The sequence below is a fragment of the Vulpes lagopus genome, chromosome 7, assembly GCF_018345385.1.
Source record: "Vulpes lagopus strain Blue_001 chromosome 7, ASM1834538v1, whole genome shotgun sequence".
Taxonomy (NCBI): domain Eukaryota; kingdom Metazoa; phylum Chordata; class Mammalia; order Carnivora; family Canidae; genus Vulpes; species Vulpes lagopus.
Window position 1 is genome coordinate 62685138 of NC_054830.1, and position 22915 is coordinate 62708052.

The 22915-nt window shown below is 41.7% G+C and overlaps 1 protein-coding gene across 1 annotated transcript in view; it reads right to left on the reverse strand.

Annotated features, from left to right (window-relative positions):
• The window catches only part of PAPPA (pappalysin 1), a 239219-nt gene that overhangs the window by 138935 nt on the left and 77369 nt on the right, over positions 1-22915 (reverse strand). Inside the window, exon 7 of the mRNA XM_041763676.1 lies at positions 20481-20979. Coding sequence (XP_041619610.1) covers positions 20481-20979 — 499 coding nt within the window. The remainder of the gene's footprint in view (positions 1-20480; positions 20980-22915) is intronic.

The window sequence follows — 22915 nt, forward strand, 5'->3', positions numbered from 1 at the left end:
CCAATTCAATGGATCCTAAATGACATTTAATTACTGCTTCGTTTTGCCTTTCCCTGATTACTAACAGGCCTGAGTATCATCTTAAGTATTTGTTGACCATGTAGATTTCTAACTATGTTACCTGCTTGTTCATCACCTTTGCCTTTTTAAAATTAGGTTGTTTTTTTTCTCTTTTCTTATTGCTATGTAAGTATATTTACACAAACTGGAAACTAATTCTTTGCAATTAAAGTAACTGAAAATACTATTTCCAAATCTGTAACTCTTCTTTCACTCATTCTGTTTATGCTGCTTTGTTGAATAATTTTTAAATCATGTCCTTCATGATTTGTGTTGTTATTTTTTTTCAGTGTTTTTATTTTCTATTTTTTTAAGAATAAATTTATTTTTTATTGGTGTTCAATTTACCAACATACAGAATAACACCTAGTGCTCATCCTGTCAAGTGCCCCCCTCAGTGCCCGTCACCCATTTACCCCCACCCCCCAGCCTCCTCCCCTTCCACCACCCCTAGTTTGTTTCCCAGAGTTAGGAGTCCTCATGTTCTGTCTCCCTTTCTGATATTTCCTACGCATTTCTTCTCCCTTCCCTTCTATTCCCTTTCACTATTATTTATATTCCCCAAATGAATGAGACCATATAGTGTTTGTCCTTCTCTGATTGACTTACTTCACTCAGCATAATACCCTCCAGTTCCATCCACGTTGAAGCAAATGGTGGGTATTTGTCATTTCTAATGGCTGAGGAATATTCCATTGTATACATGGACCACAGCTTCTTTATCCATCATCTTTCGATGGACACCGAGGCTCCTTCCACAGTTTGGCTATTGTGGACATTGCTGCTAGAAACATCGGGGTTAATGCCTTGTTGAATACATGTTTCTTTCCTCAAAAGTCATAAAATAGTCACCTCTATTTCCTTTGAATAGTTTTAAGGTTTTTATTTTCACATGTATGGCTTTAATCATCATATAGCTTTTAAAGTGATATGTGGTAATGATTGTTTTCCCTTCCAATATGGATGAGCCATTTGTCCAGAATTTTTTATATAATAATTAATCCTTTCACTACTGAACTGTAATACTACCTTTGCCATATATCATTCCATACCTAGAAAAGTTTGCTTCTGGGTTATTTCATTTCATTGGTCTCTTTTTTTCTAACATCTTATCAATAGCACTTTGTCTTAATTTCCATAGTTTTATAAAAGTCTTGATTTATGCTACGAGTCCATTCTATACTTCGGTTTTCTCTTTCAGAAAGCCCCTTTGCTGCTCTTCCATATGAATTTAAAGTTTCATTTTTAAAAATGCCTGTTGGGATTTTGATTCCAATTTCATCGAATTTATAGATGTATTTGAGGAGGAAAGACATCTTTATGATATGGCATCCTCCCATTTATACACACAGTTTATCTTTTTATTTATTTAGGTCTCCTTTTATGGTTTCAGTAAAGTTTCAAAGCTTTCTTTGTAAAAATTGGAATGATATTTTATTAGGAATATATTCCTAACTTTAAGCATTTATAGATGTCAGAGCTATAATAAATGGTGGCTTTCATCTATCTACTCACACATACATATATATACACATGTACACACATATGTATAGTTCCATTCTCATATTTGGGGGCTGATAAAAATAATTGAGTTTTATAAATTGATATTATATTTAGATGTCCTCATAGATTGTTTTGTTGGTTCTAATAATTTGTCGATTCTTATTAATTTTTCTATGTATTCTCTTATAGGTGAAGATAGTAATAGCTTGTTTCTTCCTTTACAATGCCCAGAATTTGTGTTTATAATTCTTGTCTGCCTGTGCCAGGTAGGACCAATAGTGTTACTGGGCATTCTTGGTTTGACCCTGGGGTCGGAAGGAATAGCTCTCATATTTTATCATTAAACATAACGCCTATGGTGTTTCACTGTGTTCCTTTCTACTCCCAGATCACTTTATTTTGTTTGCTTTGTTTTGTTTTGATCATGAAGGGGCCTGATTGTAACAGGAGACTTAAGTTCGGCATCTAGCAAGACAACCTTGTTTTTTTAAAAAATCATTTAATATGCTAACATTGTGAATTACTGGAATCCAGAACCCATCTAACATTAGAGTCTCTTCTCATTCTGGGATGACCCAGCCTAGGTACAATGTGCGTGTTTGTGTGAGTGTGGGGCTTTTACTACTCTGCTGAATTCTGTATATTATCTTACACAAGACTTCTGCTTCTTGCTTATATATTTAATTTACCAAAGAAGTTTTATCTTTTTCATTTAATTGGTCTATTTATTTATGTATTCAATTATGTATGTGCGCCTGGCATCATAGAAAGAATGTTCTATGTGATATTGATTCTTTTGATATTTATTGTTTTCTGGCCTATGACATGGTAAACTAACGAGGTGTGTCCTACACATCCCCAAAAGAAATACGTATATAATTTAACTCAATAGCAAGATTCTATACACTTGCATCAGATGAAATTTCTTTGTGTGTTGTTCAAAATCTTCTAGATCATTATTTTAGTTTGCTTGATCAATTAATTATTGAGAAAGGTGTGTTAAAATATCATAATATCATTATGGATTTATCACTGTTTTAGGGAAGAGGCATTTTTCATTTATACATTTTCAAGTCATGTTCTTTGGTATATTTAGGCTCAAAATTATCATAAAAATTTCCTTTTATCATTTATATGGTGACCTCTTTATCTTAGTGATATTTTTTGCCTTGATTTTTCCTTTGTCTGGTGAGTATTAATTTGCTTTGCTTAGTATTTGTAAATATTTTCCACTCCATTACCTTTTACCTTTCAGTGAACTTATCCTTAGTTAAGTTCAACCTGAGAACCTTCATAGGGTAACTTCAACCCAATTAGTAGAATGCCTACTGTATTCGATTTATTTCTTACATCTTTGTGCTTTGCAGTTATCATTCCTTTTTTTTGGGCATATTTATTTTCCTCCTTTCTAGCTTTCATTTGGATTTGTTGGATTTCCTGATTCCTGCTCTCTTCTCAGTCCACCTAATCTTTGGAGTCTGTATTTTCTAATTTTATTTATTTTTCTTGTTTACCCTAACAAAAATACTAATTAATAGGCACACTTGTTACCATGATCAATAAAAACCTTGGTGTTGATTGCTGACCCTTCTCTCAATGTCTCACTTACTTTTTTGTGTCTTTTCAATTTTTACATGTGAACTCATGTTTGTTAGGTTTTAATCTGTGGGAATCACGTGGCCCCTGGGCAAAATCTATATCTCCCTCCAGAGTGATTTCATGTTCACTGCTAGGTACTTCTGGAACATCATTAGCTTTGAACCTTTTCTCTTTTTTTTTCTCTCTCTTTCTCTTGCCCTCTCTCTCTTTTGTTGTCAGTACTTGCCCAACTCAGGCATTTCTAGATCATATTGCACAGTATAAACTCAAAGCTCAGTTTTCGTGAGGTTTAGAACAGACACATGGATAGTTCTACCCTAGTGCACATTTTCACTAACCATGTAGACTTCCAGAGATCCCCACCTTACTCCAAAAGTCTTAGTTACCATTCCTCACCTCGAAAAGTTACAGGGCCTGATGTCTTCTGCTCGGATGAGCAAGAATATACACTCTGCTCAGTTACCAAAATCTGATGGTTCTCCCTTGTCCCAACTACCACAGTTAAACGTTAGCTTTAGGGCTTACCTGTCTAGTTCTATTTCATTTCATCTCTTGCCCCTGGTGACATATTTTTCTGCTGCTCTGATCTAGGATATTTGGAATCTAGGGTATCTAGACAAATGTTTTATACTGGAAATATCTTTAGATTAGCTACTTCACTTTACATATGCCTTCTGCATGATTTGTAATAAAACTTGAAAGGTAGAGATCATTTGCTTTGTTCCGTTACGGTCCAGAATAATGCAGCGATCTGCCCAAGGTCATGGAGGTAACGATTATAAAGCACAATTTAAACCATGCTGCTTGACTCTGAAACCCTTGACTTTTCCATGACATTGAGCTGACTCCTTGGATAAGCACACACTAGTATGCAAGATGTTAGTACCAATTAATACCCAGTCCAACTACAGAAGGTTAAAACTACCTGAAGATAAGGCAAGCTCTTCCATATGGTCCTAAGGTCTTTTACAAAGCTGCAACTCAGACTGAATTATATTTTGTTTCTTCTGTAGAGTTGTAGAGGAAACTTGCTTTAGTTCTAACGTATTTTTAGGGTGAGAGCTGACCTTTTCTTCTTAATTGAGAAGTGACAGCATATTATCATAATTGCTTTATTTTTTCCTAACCATAAAGATCACTCATGTTTATTTTAACAAATTAGAGTTCTAGAAGAAAGAACTAAAAATCACATCCAGCCATATCAAACTCCATTACCCTGAGGCAGCTACCATGAACTTTCTGGTCAGCATCCTTCCCATATCTCTGTATGTATAAATGCACACACATACTACGTCCTATGAATAAAAGATCACAAATCTGTTTGTATCACTTCATCTTTACTGCTCATGAGAAAGGGGTATAGGAGTAGTACATCCAGCTAGTTAGCTATCATAAAGCTAGCCACTTTTGATGGCATTGACCACTTTTTCAAATTCTGGATAAATATGTTTATATCATTTCATTTGTTCATCTATTTATTTGTGCAGATAGCACTCATTGAGTCCTCTCAGCTTCTCCTAGGTCTGGGATTCAAAGATCAACAAACTACGGTCTTGCCTTTAGGGTGCTCATAAGCTACTGGGGGAAAAGAAAGACATTAAAACAGATGGCTTTAACATAGCCTCAAAAGTATAAGGGCTGTGGGAGCACAGATGAGTGATATTTGACCCGGGCTGTGGAAGAGAGTCTGAAAAGACTTCCCAATGGAGGCTTACTTGCTTGACTAGAAAAGGGAAGGAGAAACCACATCAGGGAAAGGAGGAGAACATAATCATATTTGCTTCATGGAAGACCATTTGGGTAGCAGTAGAGATAACTAGTTTAAGAGGAAAGGTGGAAAGGGAGTATGTGGTGGTAGGGAGACCAAATACTCCCCATGGGATGAACGATGCAGGAATGGATCAAGTACCTGCCAAGTTTGGGCCCCATGCTATATGCCATATTCTGTTTTGTTTAAAGAGAACTAAAACTTACAACAAAATACCCTTCTTCTCCAAACACCTCTGGAGTGGTGCATAGTGTTCTCCAAAAAGAAGACATTAAGATTCATACAGTAAGATTACATACACTCAGCTTTGTCCCATATAACAATATATTCCTTAATTCCAATGCTGTCTGGGGATCACTCTGAATTCTTCTTCTTCTTTTTTTAATCACCTTGAATTCTTCAGAGAACACTTGATTTTTGTTCTAGGCTGAGAGACACTTTGGTTTTACTTTTTACTGGACAAGGGTGGTTGTTACGGATTTGGGATGGAGAGCATCACATACCGTTGAGAACCAAACAGCTTGAAAGACAGAGTCTGACATCACTGTGGATAGCCCCTGGACTACATATCAGAAAAAAAAAAATGACTATAGGTCTTGCATTAACTTTAGTTGTGATTTTGGGTGAATCAGTTCTCTTCTCTGGACCTTGCTTTCTTCGGCTAGCCACAAAGAAAGAAAGGGAAAGATAGAAAGAGAGAAAGGAAGGGAGGGAGGGAGGGAGGGAGAGGAAAAAGGGGGAAAAAAAGCATGTATGGAGTTTCTGATAGGATTAATCCCAAAGACGAGGACAGCATCATTAGTCTCAAAGAGTTCAAAGCACAAAAGGAAGGATAAATCAAGCACAGGATGGTTATAATCTAAGGTAGAGTCTGCAGAGCACCAACACTGAGAGTGAACAAGTAGTGGCTGGGAGGATACAAAAGGCTTGGAGAGATTTCGGGCTTTTGTCTTATTATTGCAAGACAATATCCATCACTTATTCCCCTGGTGACCACTGTGAGCTCCAACCCATGGTGTGGATGAAATGAATGGTAGAGTGCTGGCAGGGGTCTAAAGTCCACTGGCACTAGGATCCTTCCCAGTGGGACCAGGCTCTGCCCCTCTCACCCAGGTAACACAAAATTCATTATTTTTATGGTTGCGATGCTGCCCCCACTCTGTCCATAGCTCAGAAAGGAGCAAATGCATACATGCAACCGATTAATTCCAGCAGCCTTTGATATAATTGTCTAAAGATCTGCCCTGGTACCAATTTAAAACACAGTAGCAAATTTAATAAAACTAACAGTTTTCAGCCAAGGCCTTTGTTATTTTGTTTTAATCATCTTTTACCACCAATTGAAATGATTTTCTACTTTCTTGGTGCAATGAAATAAAATACAAGGGAAAGAATGGAGGGACAATGTGGAAATTATAAAAGATCCAGAGCTCCGAGTCCTGGGAGAAGGTAACAGCAGTGCTGAGACTTAGCTGGTTGTTTGTGTCAGGCGTAGATTGGAAGGGAAGACATTTGCCAGTTTGGGGAAAACACCACACCTGGATAGCATTAAAGCAAGGGGAGAGGAAAGATCTACAAGGGACTCTTGTTTTTCCTGAATGCAACCAAAGGCGATGTGTGACAGCTTCCCCAAACACCCCTGCTGGTGATGGACAGGTCTCTTGATTACAGAGCTGGGGTTTGTGACAAGCTGACGGGTCGCTAAGGCCTCTGGGAGCCAAAACACCAGCTACAGTTGGAGGTAAACAAGGCATGCGGCACAGTGTGAAAATCGAGGCCAAGCAGGGGCCAGTGAGCCGAGAGCAGGGACCCAGTGACAGCTGGTGATTGAGGGGCACTAACTCGAACACAGTTGTCGAGGACCAGGGGCCAGTGGGGAAAGCAATCTCCTTTCTCCTCCCTGTGGCCTCTCTGGGTGGCCAGCAATTTTATTACTGGCAGAGGGCAAGCCCAACAGCATTTTTGAATTTGGCACCACATCTAAAACCATTTGGGGGCTGGGCTTCTCTTTCTTCTCTCCTCTCCCCCCTACCCTAACCCCCACCCCCCGGCCCTCCCCATGAATGCTTTGGGTTCGGTGAAAGCCGGCGTGCAGTTAGCAAACTACATTTCCCCTCAAATTTTGAAACCCATGTGCACTTGGGGAAAATGTAATCCTTATGTTTCTGATTCATTTACACTTAACTCATCAAAACGCTATTTTGTAAGAGCTATTTGATGTCCACGCAGCCTCCTAAGCCCTTTTGTAAGCCTTGCTTCTTAGAAGCAGGAAGTCACGTTTCTGACGAGAGGGAGAACTTGAACCTAAAAGGTTGAGTTTGTTTTGAAATGAGGGCTCTCGGAGCGTCACGTGAACCCTGAGCTTGGCCAAATGTGTTCTCTCATTTCCTATACCACCCCCCTCACCAGCACCAGCTGCCACGAGGGTACTGATGTCAGCTTTCTGTGATTTCACCCCGAGCATCATCGCAGACCTCTCCGGGAGCCCAGGCAGCCCGACTCGGATTTGCGTCCCAAGGTCTGGCCAAACTCCAGGGCTCTGTTCTGTGGGGGAAGGAGCACCTGGACTGGGAGTCAGGAGCCCAGGGGTCAGCTCCCTGTATCCCCATCCAATGGCGGTGTGACTCTGGGGAAGTGTCCTGCCCCCTCTGGGCTCAGTCAGTGCCTGGACACTCCCGCCAGGCCCCGGAGGCCCGGAGGCCCGGAGACCCGGAGTCTAATTCCTGGTGGGAGCCGGGTTGGGCGCTCCAGAACGCTCTCTGCTTCAAAACCCCGGAGTCTGGGTTTGCACCCAAGGAGCTGAGACCAAGAAGGGAACACAAAAATGTAGAAACAGCCGATGGCTTCGGGTATCGCTGATTCCAAGCTTCTAGTGGGGTGGACATGAGAGCCCAGGGAAGGGGAATGCATCGCCCCAAGTCATACAGAAAATTAAAGGCAGAGTTCAGCTTTCCTGGTGTTTTTGCCTAAACGTCCTTGGATGGAAGTTTACAAACTCTTTCAGTTCATAGTATCTCGAAGCTGGGGTGAAAAAACTCCTACTTCCCATCTGACAAGAATGTGCACGGCGGCGCTACAGCATGGGGGGGGGGCTGGCACTGCTTCGCATGAGGCACAGTGAGGTGGTGTCTGGCTTGTGTTAAGGCCCATGAGTGAATGATTAATCCCGGGCAGAAAACAAAGCCCGTGCCTTGTAACGTTATAGGTATTAGTGCCACGGAAGATTAACCCCGCGACCCCCGGGGACCTTGGCGGAACCGTGGACTGGACTTCTGAGAGTCAGTGGAGGATGTAAACAGGTGGACTCACAGGTCCTGTCTGCCCACCGCACCGCACGCACATGCACACACACTCCTGGAGCACGCACGCTCACGCACATGCACACACACTCCCGGAGCACACACACTCACACACACATGCACACACACTCCTGGAGCATGCACGCTCATGTATGCACACACACTCATGGAGCACGCATGCTTACACACATCGACACACACTCCTGGAGCATGCACACTCACACATGCACACACACTCCTGGAGCACGCATGCTCAAACACATGCACACACACTCCCGGAGCACGCATGCTCACACATATGCACACACACTCCTGGAGCATGCACACTCACACATGCACACACACTCCTGGAGCACGCATGCTCACACATGCACACACACTCCTGGAACACACATGCTCACGCACATGCACACGGGCACCCACAGGCCTGCACACGCACATGGGCACGTGCACGAGCTCACCTCCGTTGCTCCCGACTCTACACAGGGAAGAGATTTTACGGTTCCGAGTGGCCCCTAGCTGCTTGCCTGCCACCGATTCACAGCTGGCAAACGGGAGGTACTTGGAGCCTCGTCCTCCTCTCATCCCAACCCAAATATTCAACTCCGTCCACATCCTGCCTCCAGTTGATCGTTCCCACTCACCTGCCTCCTCCCCCTGCGAGTCCAGGTATGCCCAGCCCCTAGCATTACTCAGCACACCCAGGTCTCTGCGCCCCTCCCTCGACTCTCTCCTGCTTCAGCTCTGATAACAATGTCCCACTTCCTGACCATTTCCGAGCTGTGCCTCCATCCCCTACATTGACCCTGAGAGCCGCACATCACCAAAGAATTGTCCTACAACCAGGTCTGATCAAGGCCCTCTTGCCTAACACTTTGTGGCTCCCATTGCCCTCAGGATGAAGCCCAGACCTCTTAGCAGGGCAGTCTAGAACCATCATTACTGGCTTCTCTCGACCTCTCTTCCTTCGATTCCACACTCTCTCATCATCTCCAACTTGCCAAGAGCAAGGAGTCTCAACTCCTATCTCTGGCTACGTACCCTCGCCTTGGCTTAGACTCTACCCTTCACCCAGACATTCTTACCGAGCCTTTAAGCTGAGTGGGGAGCCCCTGCCCATCGGCTTCTTTTACCACCTTTTAATACCTTTCTTACAACTTTGTTACCACCTGTTCATATGTTCACTTCTTATACAAATTCGATGAAATTTCTGGAGGGCTGGGACTCTCTTGTTGACTGGTTTATTTCTACTGCCTACACATGGCCTGTTATAAAGATGGTGCTAAATAAATATTTGTTGAATGAATGGAAGGCCGCCTTACATCATCTGGCCCCAAACCTTCACTTTATGGATAAGGAACCTGAGGCCCCAAGAGGAGACAGGACCATGCTATAAGATTCTCTTTTGTCCTCATTCTTTGGTAACTAATCCATCTAAGAAGTCAAAAGACAGGCCTCCATCACACTAGATATCGTCTGTGTATTATCATAAATGTCTGACTTTATTGATCGGTCACAGAGTTTCTTCATGTATGCATGTATTTATTTACCCACATTTATTGTCCATCTACTTGATGTCTGGTCTTGAACCCAAAGCTGAGGATAACGTGGCAAGTACTACCTAGTTCCCACCTCTGGGGTCTCCCTGTCAACTCAAAATGCCACTGAGCAGGAAAAACATACTGATATATACTGAAATTGTTCCAAAAGGAGAGCTTGGTAGGCCCTAAAACAGAGACAGGATGTCAGTGTGGAGTTCTGAGAGCCCCAGTGTGTTGAGAAGGCTTTCAATAGGGATGGCTGGTCTCGCTCATAATCCAGACCTGTTGCTAATGTGATGTGTGACCTGCTTGCTCCACCCTCACAGAATTAGATGCCTTTAGTGCAGAGGGGAGCTCAAGGAGGGTCTGAACAGAACGTCAGAGCTGAAGATGTCCTTTGGAGTCATCTACCTATGCCTTCATTTTACAGACGGGAGGCTGGGGTCCACGGATGGGAGGGGGGGTCACAGACCATGATCACAGCAAAATTTTAGGAGCTCAGTCCTGGAATCCAGGTCTCCTGAATCCAGGTCCAGTGCTTCAGCAGAGTTTTTTTTTTTTTTTCCTTTTCCTTTTCTTTTTTCTTTAACTCAGTGACAGAGATTAAAGTGCAATTTGTCTTTCCTTTCTTCGAATCCGACACTGAATCTTAGCAACTCTGGTTAGAGTTTCAAGGGAAACTGCTTCATGTGTGTGTCTGTGCATGTCTGTGTTTTTGCCTTTCACACTTACTCTCCAGACTGGCCCTGGCCAAGAACAAGCCTAATGAAAACCAAACAATAGAAAGAATCATGAACGTTTAAATCTTTATGATTCCCCAGATTGCGACGTGTTCTTGCAAGCCCATTATCTCACTGGCTTTTTACAGGACACCCGCTGTCAGACTGCATGGACAGGAAACAAAACCCACTTTTTCCAGGGAAAGGAGCTGAGGCTCAAACCACTGAAAGGACCTGGCCAGGGTCACACAGCAAGGCAGCCATGTGCTGGCCTGGGAATCAGGTCTCTTAATTTTCAAATTCAGCCTCTCTAAAGTAATGTCTGAGGTTCCTGTTAGAACAGACACAACATAAACCCACTAAGACCTGCCCTAAGGATTCTCATCATCTTTGAGCACAGACTGAATGGATTTTGTCCACTCTTCTTGCCAATGTCCAGTATGAGATAAATTCCTCCATTCTTTCCACATCTGTAATTACTCTGATGGCTGTTATTTTACTTCTCTTTCCTACCCATTTATTTTTTTTCTTAAAAATCAGGAACTGGAACAGCACAACTAAGATCAGTCCACCCTCCCTACCCTCAAGGCAGAGAAAGAACAAAGAAGTAGGTGATATCAAGACACCCATTGCCACCTGATTTCACTAACTGGTTTTTTAAAGGGACTCTTGACCTGCCCCACCCTCTAATAGCATACTAAATTAAAATCTATTATTTGATCTCCAGAATAACATTTCCATCATTCCAAATACCTGAAACTTGAAAGTCATTGGACAGCTCCTTCTTAAAACCCTCGCATCCAATACATCACCAAATACTGCTGATTCTACCTTTAGGATATACCTCTAGTCCACCTACTTCTCTGTGCAGATAATCATAATTTCTGGTTCAGACTTTAGCAATAACTTCTGGATGGACTTTCTAATTCTCCCTTAATCCTTTTGTTACACAGTACCCAGAGCACTTTTATTAAAAAGGCAGATTTGATTGGTTTGTTCCTCTACTTTCCAACAAATAAACTCAAACTCCATAATGTTGGCCACACCTCCTTCATAATTTGGCCTCTGTTTACCTCTCCAGTATTGACTTCTATATATCCCCCCCTTAATTTAAGGAGGGGGTATTATTATAACCTTACAATACTAATCTTCAGCTTGTAATTCTATTTTTATTTGAGTTATTGTTCAGCCCAGCTCTCCTTTCCAACTGTAAGACTCAAAACCCTGGTGTCAGCGTGGAAATTGACATGCAATAGGGCACTTGTTATTGAATAAGTGAATGAATAAATTTATCAACGGAGCCTTGTGTCTATCATTTAACCTCCCTGGGTCTTCTTTAATATCTGTAGAAGAGACACTGTAACAACCACTTTAAAGTCCTGTAGTGCATCAAACTGACCCACAGAAATTTAGATGAGTCATTTCAGTGGTGTTAGCACCAAACAGGGGCCCTTTGCATTTTAAAAATCATGAAGGTATCTGGAGACAGTTAGCATTTCTTTGGATGCTGCTGTTGACCATGGAGATCTGTTGATTCTGCTAAACACTTTCACTTACTCTAATGTTCCCAGAATCCATATTTCATTCTGAGAGATACTTGGCCATAAGACTGACAAGAGGGAGTCATAGGTAGGTGATGCCCAGCTTCTAGAAATAGAGTAAAATTGTGCTGACTATATAACTTGCTTAGTCTAGGCTAGGAGCAGAGGTATTTGTTCTGGGCTTGGAGAGATAACTCGTTCTCCTGATACTGCCTATCCACCCTGGTGGGCAGGACATCAGAATGCAGGTAAGACCATGCTGGGTTGGCATGGGAGAAGGACCTACTCAGGAAGAGGTCTGACCTGAAGCATGCATTTCAGCAAAATTACTGGAAACCACGCTGGCTTGATAATGTCTACACTTCATCATGTCTCCTCCTCCTCATGTACTTAAATGTTCAAAAAGCAAAGGAAAATATTTGTTCTTTTTTGTATACTTATTATATTGCTCCTTAGAAATAAGAAAAGCTAATTTAAATATCTATTTTCTCCATCCATCAAGATGCCACCTTATGCTCTGCCTGTCACAGCAATGATTATGCTCAGTAATTTGCCAGGCACAGCCTTTGGGGGTCAGGCAAGGAAATGTAAAATATGACTCTAACATTTATTAATGCTGAGATCTTACTTAAATAAATGACTTTACCTCTTTGAGTCTCAGCTTCCCTATCTAAAAATAAGGCATGTTGATACCTATACCTCATTGGCAGGCTTATAAAAATATTGAGCATATCTCAAGTAGTCAGTATGTGGTAGTTAGTAGTAGTGTGGTAGTAGTAGTTAGTGCTACTAGTAGTAAATGCTACCTGAATATGTGATGGTGGTTAACACAGTGACTAAATTTAAGCTTCATGGAGTATAGAAACTGGTTTGGTTTTTCTTATCCCAGTATTTTCAGAATGTGACATGGTTCCCAGCCAGGGAGCATTTGAAAAATAAATCAATGTGTATAAATAATTACACAAAGAGTAACTTCTTCATAAATGCTAGTTCTCTCGTGACTACCTGTTTTACTCTAGATTCTAATAACATTGATGGATAAGCAGGAGTGCTGACATTAAAATCCCAGTGTAACAGATGGGAAAACAGAGATATGAACAGCCAGACCTAAATTAAAGATATTAATAGACAAGTCACAGAAGAGAAAGTGTAGATATCCAGTAAATTTTTGCAAAGATGCTCACCCAAGATGTTCAATCACAAAACCATAAATAAGAATCTATGTTTTCAATCATCAAATGGACAGAGACGAAGCACTTTTGTTTTGCCAGTGGTGGTAGCAGTGACAGTGCAGAACAGCAGGTCCTGCTACACACTGCTGGTGGGATGTGAGCTAGTTCACCCTCTTAAAAATGCCACAGGTTTATATTCCCCAAATGAATGAGAACATACACTGTTTGTCCTTCTCTGATTGACTTACTTCACTCAGCATAATACCCTCCAGTTCCATCCACGTTGAAGCAAATGATGGGTATTTAGTGAAAGGGAATATAAGGGAAGGGAGAAGAAATGGGTGGGAAATATCAGAAAGGGAGACAGAACATAAAGACTCCTAACTCTGGGAAACGAACTAGGGGTGATGGAAGGGGAGGAGGGAGGGGGTGGGGGTGAATGGGTGACGGGCACTGAGGGGGGTACTTGATGGGATGAGCACTGGGTGTTATTCTGTATGTGGGTAAATTGAACACCAATAAAAAATAAATTTATTTAAAAAAATGCCACAGGTTGTATCCACTAAAATAAAAAAAAGGCCCATAGATTATGATCCAGTAATATCATTTCTCAGCATCAACTCTAGAGAAATGCTCACATGTGCCTACAAGGTGGTTCCTATAGGAGTACTGACTACAGCATTTGTTTGTAACAGAAAAATGCATGAAATATTATAAAGGCCCAGCTTTAGGGCTACAGCTAAATAACTTGTAGCACATTCCCTCCATGGAGTACTGTATGGCATTTAAAAGGAGTGATATAGATTTAAGAACCAAGGTGTATAGATAGCCTAGATTACTACATTCCTCCCTCAAGACTCCATGTCTGTTCTGTGACTGAATATGCACTTCTTCCATAAAGTATAGTATGTTGGTTCATTCATTCATTCATTCATTCACTCATTCTTTTATCTATCAACGTTTGCTGAGTATCCAAGCTGGTTTCGACCATCAGTACTAAGGCAAACCTCTTCAATGATCAACACTTAACCATCAAGTCTTATCCATCCTTAAGGCCTCAGCTTAGACATTGCTTCTTCTGAGAAACCTTCATTAACCACCTCAGGCTGGGGCAGATACCTTTCCTGTGTTTTCCCACAGCTCCCTGTGATCTTTGCACTAGAGTACTTCCATGCTACCAGATAGTTACCTGATTCCTTGGCTGTTCAGGCCCTTTAAACTGTGTGCTCATGAGGCCAGGAATCGGGACTTCTATTCCTAGTTCCAACATAGCATATAGCTCAGCACAGGCACATAAGTGAATACTTGTTAAAGCAAACAACAACTATTACTGAACACAGTTACATTTGATTTGCACTCGTTGGCTGGTGAATGAACTAACAAATGAACACATACAAGAACAAAGAATGGATGACTGGGTGACATACAGAAAGAGCCAGGAAAAGAAGTGGGACCAAGATAAACAATGAAGTGGTGAAGCAGCTTGAGAGCCATAGAAACAGCATGAGGGAGCCATCTATGCCTTCAGTTGACCCTGGTTTGGTCTAAACTTTCCCAATCCTCTGAGGCTTAATATGGCATTGCATGTCAATGTTATGGCTAAGATCTGGAAGCATGAGACATATATTCCAAGAAGTTTCACTCTACGTTACTGTTGACATGTTCTTCATTCATTCATTCAACAAGCATCCCTGATTCTGTTGCATATGAGCGTGCTACATTTTGTACTTAAGAATCTGAACCACGTGAGAGGGGGAATAAAAAAGGAACTAAAACACAAGCACAGTTAAATATAAGACAAGCCAAACAGTGATCAAGGACCAAGGATCCTGTTATAAGACACCCATGTTCCAAATAGGCTAGAGTCTCAGTGATGGCAGTTCAGCTAGTCCTTATTATGAATCACTAAGAGACATTTCTGGTCTTTGCTCAAATATCACCTCATCAGAGGCCTTCCCTTAACACTTCTCTAAAATCACTAAACTCTACCCAACTGGGATATTATGCAATCGTTTCTGGTTTGTGTCTCCCAGCCACACTGCAGGAATCAATGAGAGCAAGGACCTTTTCTGCTCTGTTCACTACCGCATCCCTAATGCCTACAAAGTAGATAGGCTCATGATGGGAATCAACAAACATTTGTTGAGTGATCAGACTGATAAATGAACTACAGTTTTTGAGCTGATTGATGGGGTTTCTGAGCACGTAGAGTCCAGAGTCAGACTTGGGATCTGATTTGTAAAATTTGGACTCAAATGCACAAGAAATTCCACTCAGATCATATAAATATATCCTTTCCTTATGCTTATTCATTTCCCCTAAGAATTATATTAAGAATGCCAAGAAGCTGAGGCAAAATAGACAGAGATTGTGTTGGCAGGTTAACAGGTCTGAATGGGAGACAATCAATAGAATAATTAATTGGGATACACATGTAAGCCAAATGGGAGAAGTGACTTCTATGCATATTTCTAGTTCTAAATCAAAAATCCTAAGAAGAGAGAGGCACAAATATATTTGTTCAACCAGAGAATGAATGACTAAGAGCTTTGACTTTGGAGTTGATGGATTTACATACAACCCTAGCTAGGTGGCTTGATAGCTATTCAAAGTCTGAATTCCAGGTCCTCGTCTGTAATCTGGGAAGAAGACCACCTACTTTGTGGAGCTGCTGTGCAGATCAAATCAAATGAGATTACTTAAGTCATACCCTTAGTAAGTTCTTGACACATAGTAAATGCTCAGTAAATTATAGCTCCTCCATTTCTCTTCAACCACTAAACTCCTTCTCCTTCTTCATTTAAGAGCCATTCAAAAATATTCACTGAGTGTCTACTTTGTGCCTGCAATTATTCTAGGCACCTGGAAGGCACTAACAGGCAAACAAACAAAGAAAATCCAGTCCTCGGGAATCTTATATTTCTTAATTACACCTCAATCCTTCCAAGTTTGGGTTAGAAGCCACTTTTTGTCTCTGTCTCTGCCTTCGGGGTATTGCTATACTATAGTGACACTGCTTCCCTCTTTTCCTACAGTGTGAGTACCATGAGCTCAGACTCCATGCCTATCCTGGCACCATGGTATCATCATTTCCTAATACGGTGCATGGTATCTGATAGACACCACTAAATATTTGCTGAATGAACTGATGATGGATGGATGGATAGATGAAGAGATGAAGAGAGTGAGCTTCTATTCATTGTTTCTGGTTGCTTTATTCCTCACTTCCTCTCAGAAAAAAAAAAAAGAGCTCAGTTTTGTCCACAGTCTTTACACTTTACATCTTAGAGAAATCTGAAGATTCCATCCAGACCCAAGGAGCATGGTAGCCAGTACAGAAGCACTTGGCAGTCAAATTTAGAAACAGAAGCTTCCCTGCTCTTTCTTCCCAGCCAGATGCATAAAGAACTGGCTGTGTAGCTGGTGTTGCTGGACTCTGAGTAGGTCTCAGGAACTGACTGAGGACTGGTGTCTCCTGAGTCGTAGCCTGTCTTCTATTTGCTATACCTTAAACCTCAGCCAGCTTGGATGCATGTCTGAGGTCTAGAATCTTGCCTTTGCACTATTACAACAGAAGGTGGTGTGGTACTGTGGATGAGAAGGTGTTATTTGGAATTAGATGTCGGTTTTAAACCTGACTCTGTCATTACCAGCTGTATTAGGTCGAATAAATCACTTCTCTGAGCTTCAGCTTTTTCTCTGAGCTTTACTTCCTCATAAATATTTGTTTTAAGGCAGTTAGAGCAGAGAATACTCAGCAAACGGTTGACATTACTGTTATTTTTATTACTATTGTCCACAACTACACATTGTACTCGGGCATCCTAGTGAATTAGTGGTCTCCTCTGGGTGCCGATTCTTACAGACAGTCTCTGCTAAGTACCTTTTACTACAAAAAAAATTAATGAGTCACTAGTCACCTAAGAACAATGTCTACCTACAGAGAAGAGTTTAATGTGTTGCCCCCTCACTTTACCAAGAGGGAAACTGAAGCCCAAAGATGTGATGCAATGTGTCTTAACAACATATGGTGAGTTAGTAGCAGAGTTAATGCTGGTCCCCTTTTCCCATACCAGTGTCACTTATCATTCAATGGAGGGGTTTCCATGTAACAGAGAGGTTCCACATTTCTTCCTCATCCTGGCCAAAAGTAATCAGTCTCCTAGAAGTGTCCATTGGGTAAGCACAGAAGCCTTTCCATCAATGTCATACCTTGGGAAGCTATCTCCAGTACAGATAAAAGAAGGAATAAATATTTTTGTTGAGAGAAAAAAATGAAGACAAAGGTCAAAGGGAATCATGTAATGGGTTAAGTCAGGGAAGAAAAAGAAAGCATTTTTTTTCTCACTCCTCTTTTTCTCCAAAACAGTCTTTATATAGAACTTGTATAAGAGCCAATTTATTTGATATGGAAAAAATGTGAAAGCAGCAAAATACACACCACACACACACACACACACACACACACACACAAAAAGAGGTATTTGTGTTGGAGTTCAGAACTCAAATTACCAAGAGATAAAGGAGTTGAAATGGTAGGTTAACTTGGAATGATGGTTTACTTTTTTTAGAATCTCAGAGAACATTCAGGTCAGGAAATGTAGCCCAGCCTAGGTCTCCGGTAAATTCTTTGGGACTTAAGAAAGACAAAGAGGAAGTTAATGAAGGCCTCAGTCTAGCCCATATGTTTGAAACATCATAGTGGGGTCTAAGAAAGATTTGTTGAGTGAATGAAAGAACAAATGGAGCATAAGAGTGTGGGTCTGAATAGTGGTGGTTCTGGAAGCAAAGCGGCATAGGACCAGGTGTTTTTAACTACATGGTTAAGGTCTTCAGCACTGAAGTGTGAGCATCCACAGGAAAGGTACCAGGTCATTCCTGAAATATCTAGCTTCTAGTGAACACTCTGGCACACAGAATGTCCTCAGTACATTATTTGTAAATTGAATGAGTATTGGGAAAGAGACCCTGGAAATCCCCGAGCCTTACAGATCATTTACACAGTTTAATAGAGTGACTATTAAACTCTAGCAGCATTAAAGTCATTTGGGAAGACCCTCTAGTCAAGTTTCTGATTCAGTTGTCTGGGCTGGGATTTAAGGACAGGCCCTAAGTTTTCAGGTCTTGCTGCCGCTGGCCTGGGGCCCCACTTTGAGAACCTGCTTTAGTGCAATGGCTCTTAAACATGAATGTACAGTATAATCATCCACTGAGATTTTAAAAGTTCTGATGGCCAGGCTTTATCTCCTTACAAATTACGTTAATACTTGGGGTGTTGGGGATTGGGGGATGGGGTTGGAGAAGGGATGCTGGTGAAATATAAGGGATTTTAAAATGTTCCTAGTTTCTATAACATGCACCCAACTTTCAGAACCCCTAGTCTAGCACAACCTCCTCCTTGTAGATTAAGGCCTCTGAAGGCTGAAAAGGGTCAGTGACTAGCCTAAGATCCTAGAGCAAGTTGGTGACTATCTGGGAATGCGACTCAGGGGCTCTCACTTCTTCAGTTGAATTTCTACCCTTTCACATTTATCAACTATGCCAATTCTCACAAGCACACAACTCCAGGCAAAAAACGAAATTTGTATTTAAATTGAGAGTTTAAAGTATCTATGACTTCTTCTCTCCATTGTTTTATAAAGAAATTTTAAGTGGATGCATATTTATAGAACTTTACCACTCTAGACAAGCAAGAAGATGAAAGAGGCAGCATTATGGAATATTTTCAAGGCAAGATGATCCTTTAAATTTTAAGTACATTCTCAAACACAAACCAAGTGCTCCCTCTGAGTTCTTGAACAGATGTTCTTCATCTCTGAGTCAATGAGTGGGCAAGGGTCTGCTTGTGATGTGCACATTAATTGCTGGCATGTAAAAAGGAGTGCTGGTAAAGTGTTTGAAAGTGGTTCTGTCTCTTAAAAAGATTAAAAGTTTCCTCCAAAATTTGGTTTCTATTAATGATTGGCTCAGTAAATATTTTCAAGTAGACAGAGAAGATATTGGATCTTATATCATCTTAGAACCAAAGGCAGTGTGACAAAAGCCCATAGAAACCACTGACTTGAGCATTTTCATTACACAGAAGAAGGAAGTAAGGCTCAAAGAGATTGAAAGATTTATCTAAAATTAGTAAGTGGACTGGCCGGGGCTAAACCCAAGGTATCTGACTTCTGAGCTATTGTTCTCTCCAGTATTCAAAGTGTTCCCTACTGATAGCCCTTGCACACAGTACATAGTTCAACAAATTTTGGTGATTAGCTTTGCAAACTCTTGGTACCCAAGTTAGGTGGTGAAGGCCCTTTCATTTGTTGGATTAAAGCAGAATTTAGAATCACATCTTTAACCAAACACTGATCAAAGACACTGGCTTGTCAGGAGTCAGGACAGAAACTTGATCTTACCACTTCCTAACTGTGTGATTTTGGACAAATGACTTCACGTCTCTATGCTGTCATTCCCTTCTTTGTAAAACAAGAAGGATAATAGGGCTGTGGTTGTGGAGAGGATGAGATGAGTAAAAGATGCAAAGATCTCAGCTCATGGTCTGGCATATAGGCAAAGCACTAGTAACATCACTATACGGTGGCCTCTCTCCTAAATACTGAGGATGTTTGAGGAAGAGGTGGCTTGAGAAATGAATATGAAGGACAAGCACTATCTCACATAAAAGCCATGAGTATCCCAGAAGGCTCCTGGAGACCTAGAGCTACAAGGGCTCTTAAGGATCAAATGGGTTTGAACCTTTCTTCTACTTCGTAGAAGGAAACCAAACGAGGACTGGTACTGATTATGTTCACTTTCCAGGAACATTCTCATGCAAAAATGCACAAACATGCTCAATTTCTAGGCAACCTGCTATAACTTCACTCTCTTCTCACTCACGGACAAAGCAATCACAATTCATGAATCTTCTTCAATTAAATATAAAAAGGAAATCATTAGCAAATTTCAGTTTTTCCAATTTCATGAGTAATATATGACTTTCTTATGGCTAATCTTATACAGCCTCCTTCATTCTATCATTGGGAAAACTAAGAAAAGTCTAGGAACCTTAGCATTACAGTAGAGCTCTCACCAAAAATCCAGGCCTTCTGGCTCCTTGTGCATTGCTGTTCCCACCATAACAACTCTGCCTCATTAGGACAATTCTACAATCAGTGAAAGTTATAGATCCCTAGAAATGATTAATCTTCTTCTAGGGCTGGCCTCTCTGACCATCCTTATATTCATCTGCAGCCCACCCACCTGACCATCTCCCTATCCAGAGAGTGCACTTACGTGTCCGTGAATCTTCTATGGAGGTGTAGTAGGGAGGCCACGTCCACATGGAGAGGAGGGTCCCGGACCACCTTGTACTGCAGGGGCTTACACTCTAGACAGAGCGGGCTGTCTGCAATGGACGTCAACATGGCTGCATCGATCTCTAGGTGCTCATCCAACGTGTAGATCTGGATGCCGGATACCTCCTCACCCACATCTCGGAGTTTGATGGTCAGTGGGACATCGCAGAAGACATTCTGAGGGCCCAGAGAGATGTTCTTCCCACTGACAGTCAACAGTTTGATGTCATTGACAGCCCCACTAGAGTCCCAGTCAGTGGAGACAAAGGTCACCCAGATGGTCAAAGACTCAGGGACCAAGGGGTAGCGGAATTCCAGTTCAAGGTAGCAGCCTTGTGGCTCAGGGCAGGCTGGAGGGACTGTGTGTGGGTTGACAGCTGAATTTGGGCTCCAGGTGCGGACACTGGACTTACAGGGCTGCTCAACATCTGGATGACCTATGGAGAAGAGATGAGGGTATGAGTTCCTGAAAGCCCTCCAGTCTGGTCCTCGGAGCTTCCTGCGGACACTAGGAGAGACTGGCCTAACTTGAGCTCAGAGAGAGGGCAAAAAGAAGGAAGATTCTCAGTGTTCTGGTAAATCAGCTGTGTGCATAGCACTCAGCTTGTCTCCACCCCTGCAACACAGATCTTGAATGAATCACCAAACATTTGGTCAAAACTAGATTCAAGTAAGTATCTTACGCTTAAGTCAATGTCCTAACTTTCCTTCTCTATTCCCTACTTATTAGCTATATTGCCTCAGATGGAAAGAAGGGAGAGACATACGTTTGCCAAATACCCATATGTCCCCTGAACGTGCTTACTTCTTGCAAAGATTCATCTCAGAGGTGAGGCAACTAAGACTCATAAATGTGGAGTGAACTGATCAAGCCTCACAGCTTGATGTGAAGGTCAGCATTAGAACCCAATGTTGTCTCATCTTGAGGTTCATGATCTTTATTCTCCCTCCTGCATGCAGAGGGCACTAAAATAAACTAGAATCTCTAAAGTACTGATTTTAGTACAACCTGCTTGAAATGACAGGACAACAAGCAACCTTTAGCAAATTAGAGGTGAGAACAGATAGTTTCTCCCCTTGGACTGAGGACTCTGGGAGGAAACTGTCTAGAACCATGAATGACAGAGCTGGAAGGCAGCCCCTGGAGCCATCTTATCTCTCCTCCTCTCTGCCACATGAGGTCATTCCATACCACTGAGCTTCTCAGAGTTCCGTCCAGTCTGACTCAGGAAGGGGAGGGTTGGGTGAGGCGGGGGAAGAAGGAAGGAGAGATTCTTCTACTCTCTCCCTGGGGAGACAATGCCTCATCCCCACTGATCTCAGCCTGCAGCGACTTCTGAATTTTTCTCTGCTGAGATCATTAGTCCTAGACCCTCAGAGAGCTCTCCTTTGCACTGCTGAGAAAAGTAATCAGGACTCAGTGTAGTAATTGGCTCTAATTTGTTTAAGAGAGTCAAGAGATACACATCAGCTGGTGATGGTAGGATGGAGGATCTCAAGTTATCCTATTAGCCACATTCTTTTTCTTCTTTTGCATCACTGGTTGGTGGGAGGTAGGATGTTGGGCATTTGTAACACAAAAGGGAAAAGGCAATATTTGTCGGAAATGGCTTTGTGGTAGTGTTACAGCATCATAGGAATCACAATATGAAAATCAGAAAACCATTTTGGGTGGAAAAGCTACTCCAGTAGCTAAAGGCTAAAAATGCCTCAATTTCTGTGTTTCTGCCCAACCACGGGAGAAAAGAGAAGACACTAAGTGGAGATGGAGAAGAGAAAAAGGAAAGAGAGAGGGGAAGAAGATGAGAAATATTCAAAAGACTTCTTAAATACAACACATTAGAGCAGGAAGAGATGGACAGAATGACAGGATTCTCTCCAGTGCCCCTTGGCAAAGTTCATCTGTTATTTGAAGCAAAGGCTGGTTAGAAGTGACCAGTGGTTTAAGTCAAAGGCAGAAGTGATGTCTATGCTGACGCCTTAGAAGCCCTAGTGAAGGTGAAGCTTTTCCTCTGTTGACTCTCCAACTCAATGGTGTTCTTGATTCTCTTAGCTTTGTGGACTACTGACACACACACATCACTTACTCACTGAGCTTTACTGAGGGCAGCATTTTAATGTGTGTGAAGCACATTCCCTAGCTGTTAATTTATCCATCTGATCGTCATCAAGATCCCATTAGACAGTTATCGTTTTTGCCTCTCATACTCTGTTTCACTCCATGCCAGGTAGCCTTTATATCATATAGTGCCTGGTCCATAGATAGTGACCAAAGCGGACATTTAATAACTATTTGTGAAACAAAAAATCTTCTAATTAATAAGGAGTTAAAATGAAGAAGTGAAAGCCTCATGGAACACTGAAGCTCACTGA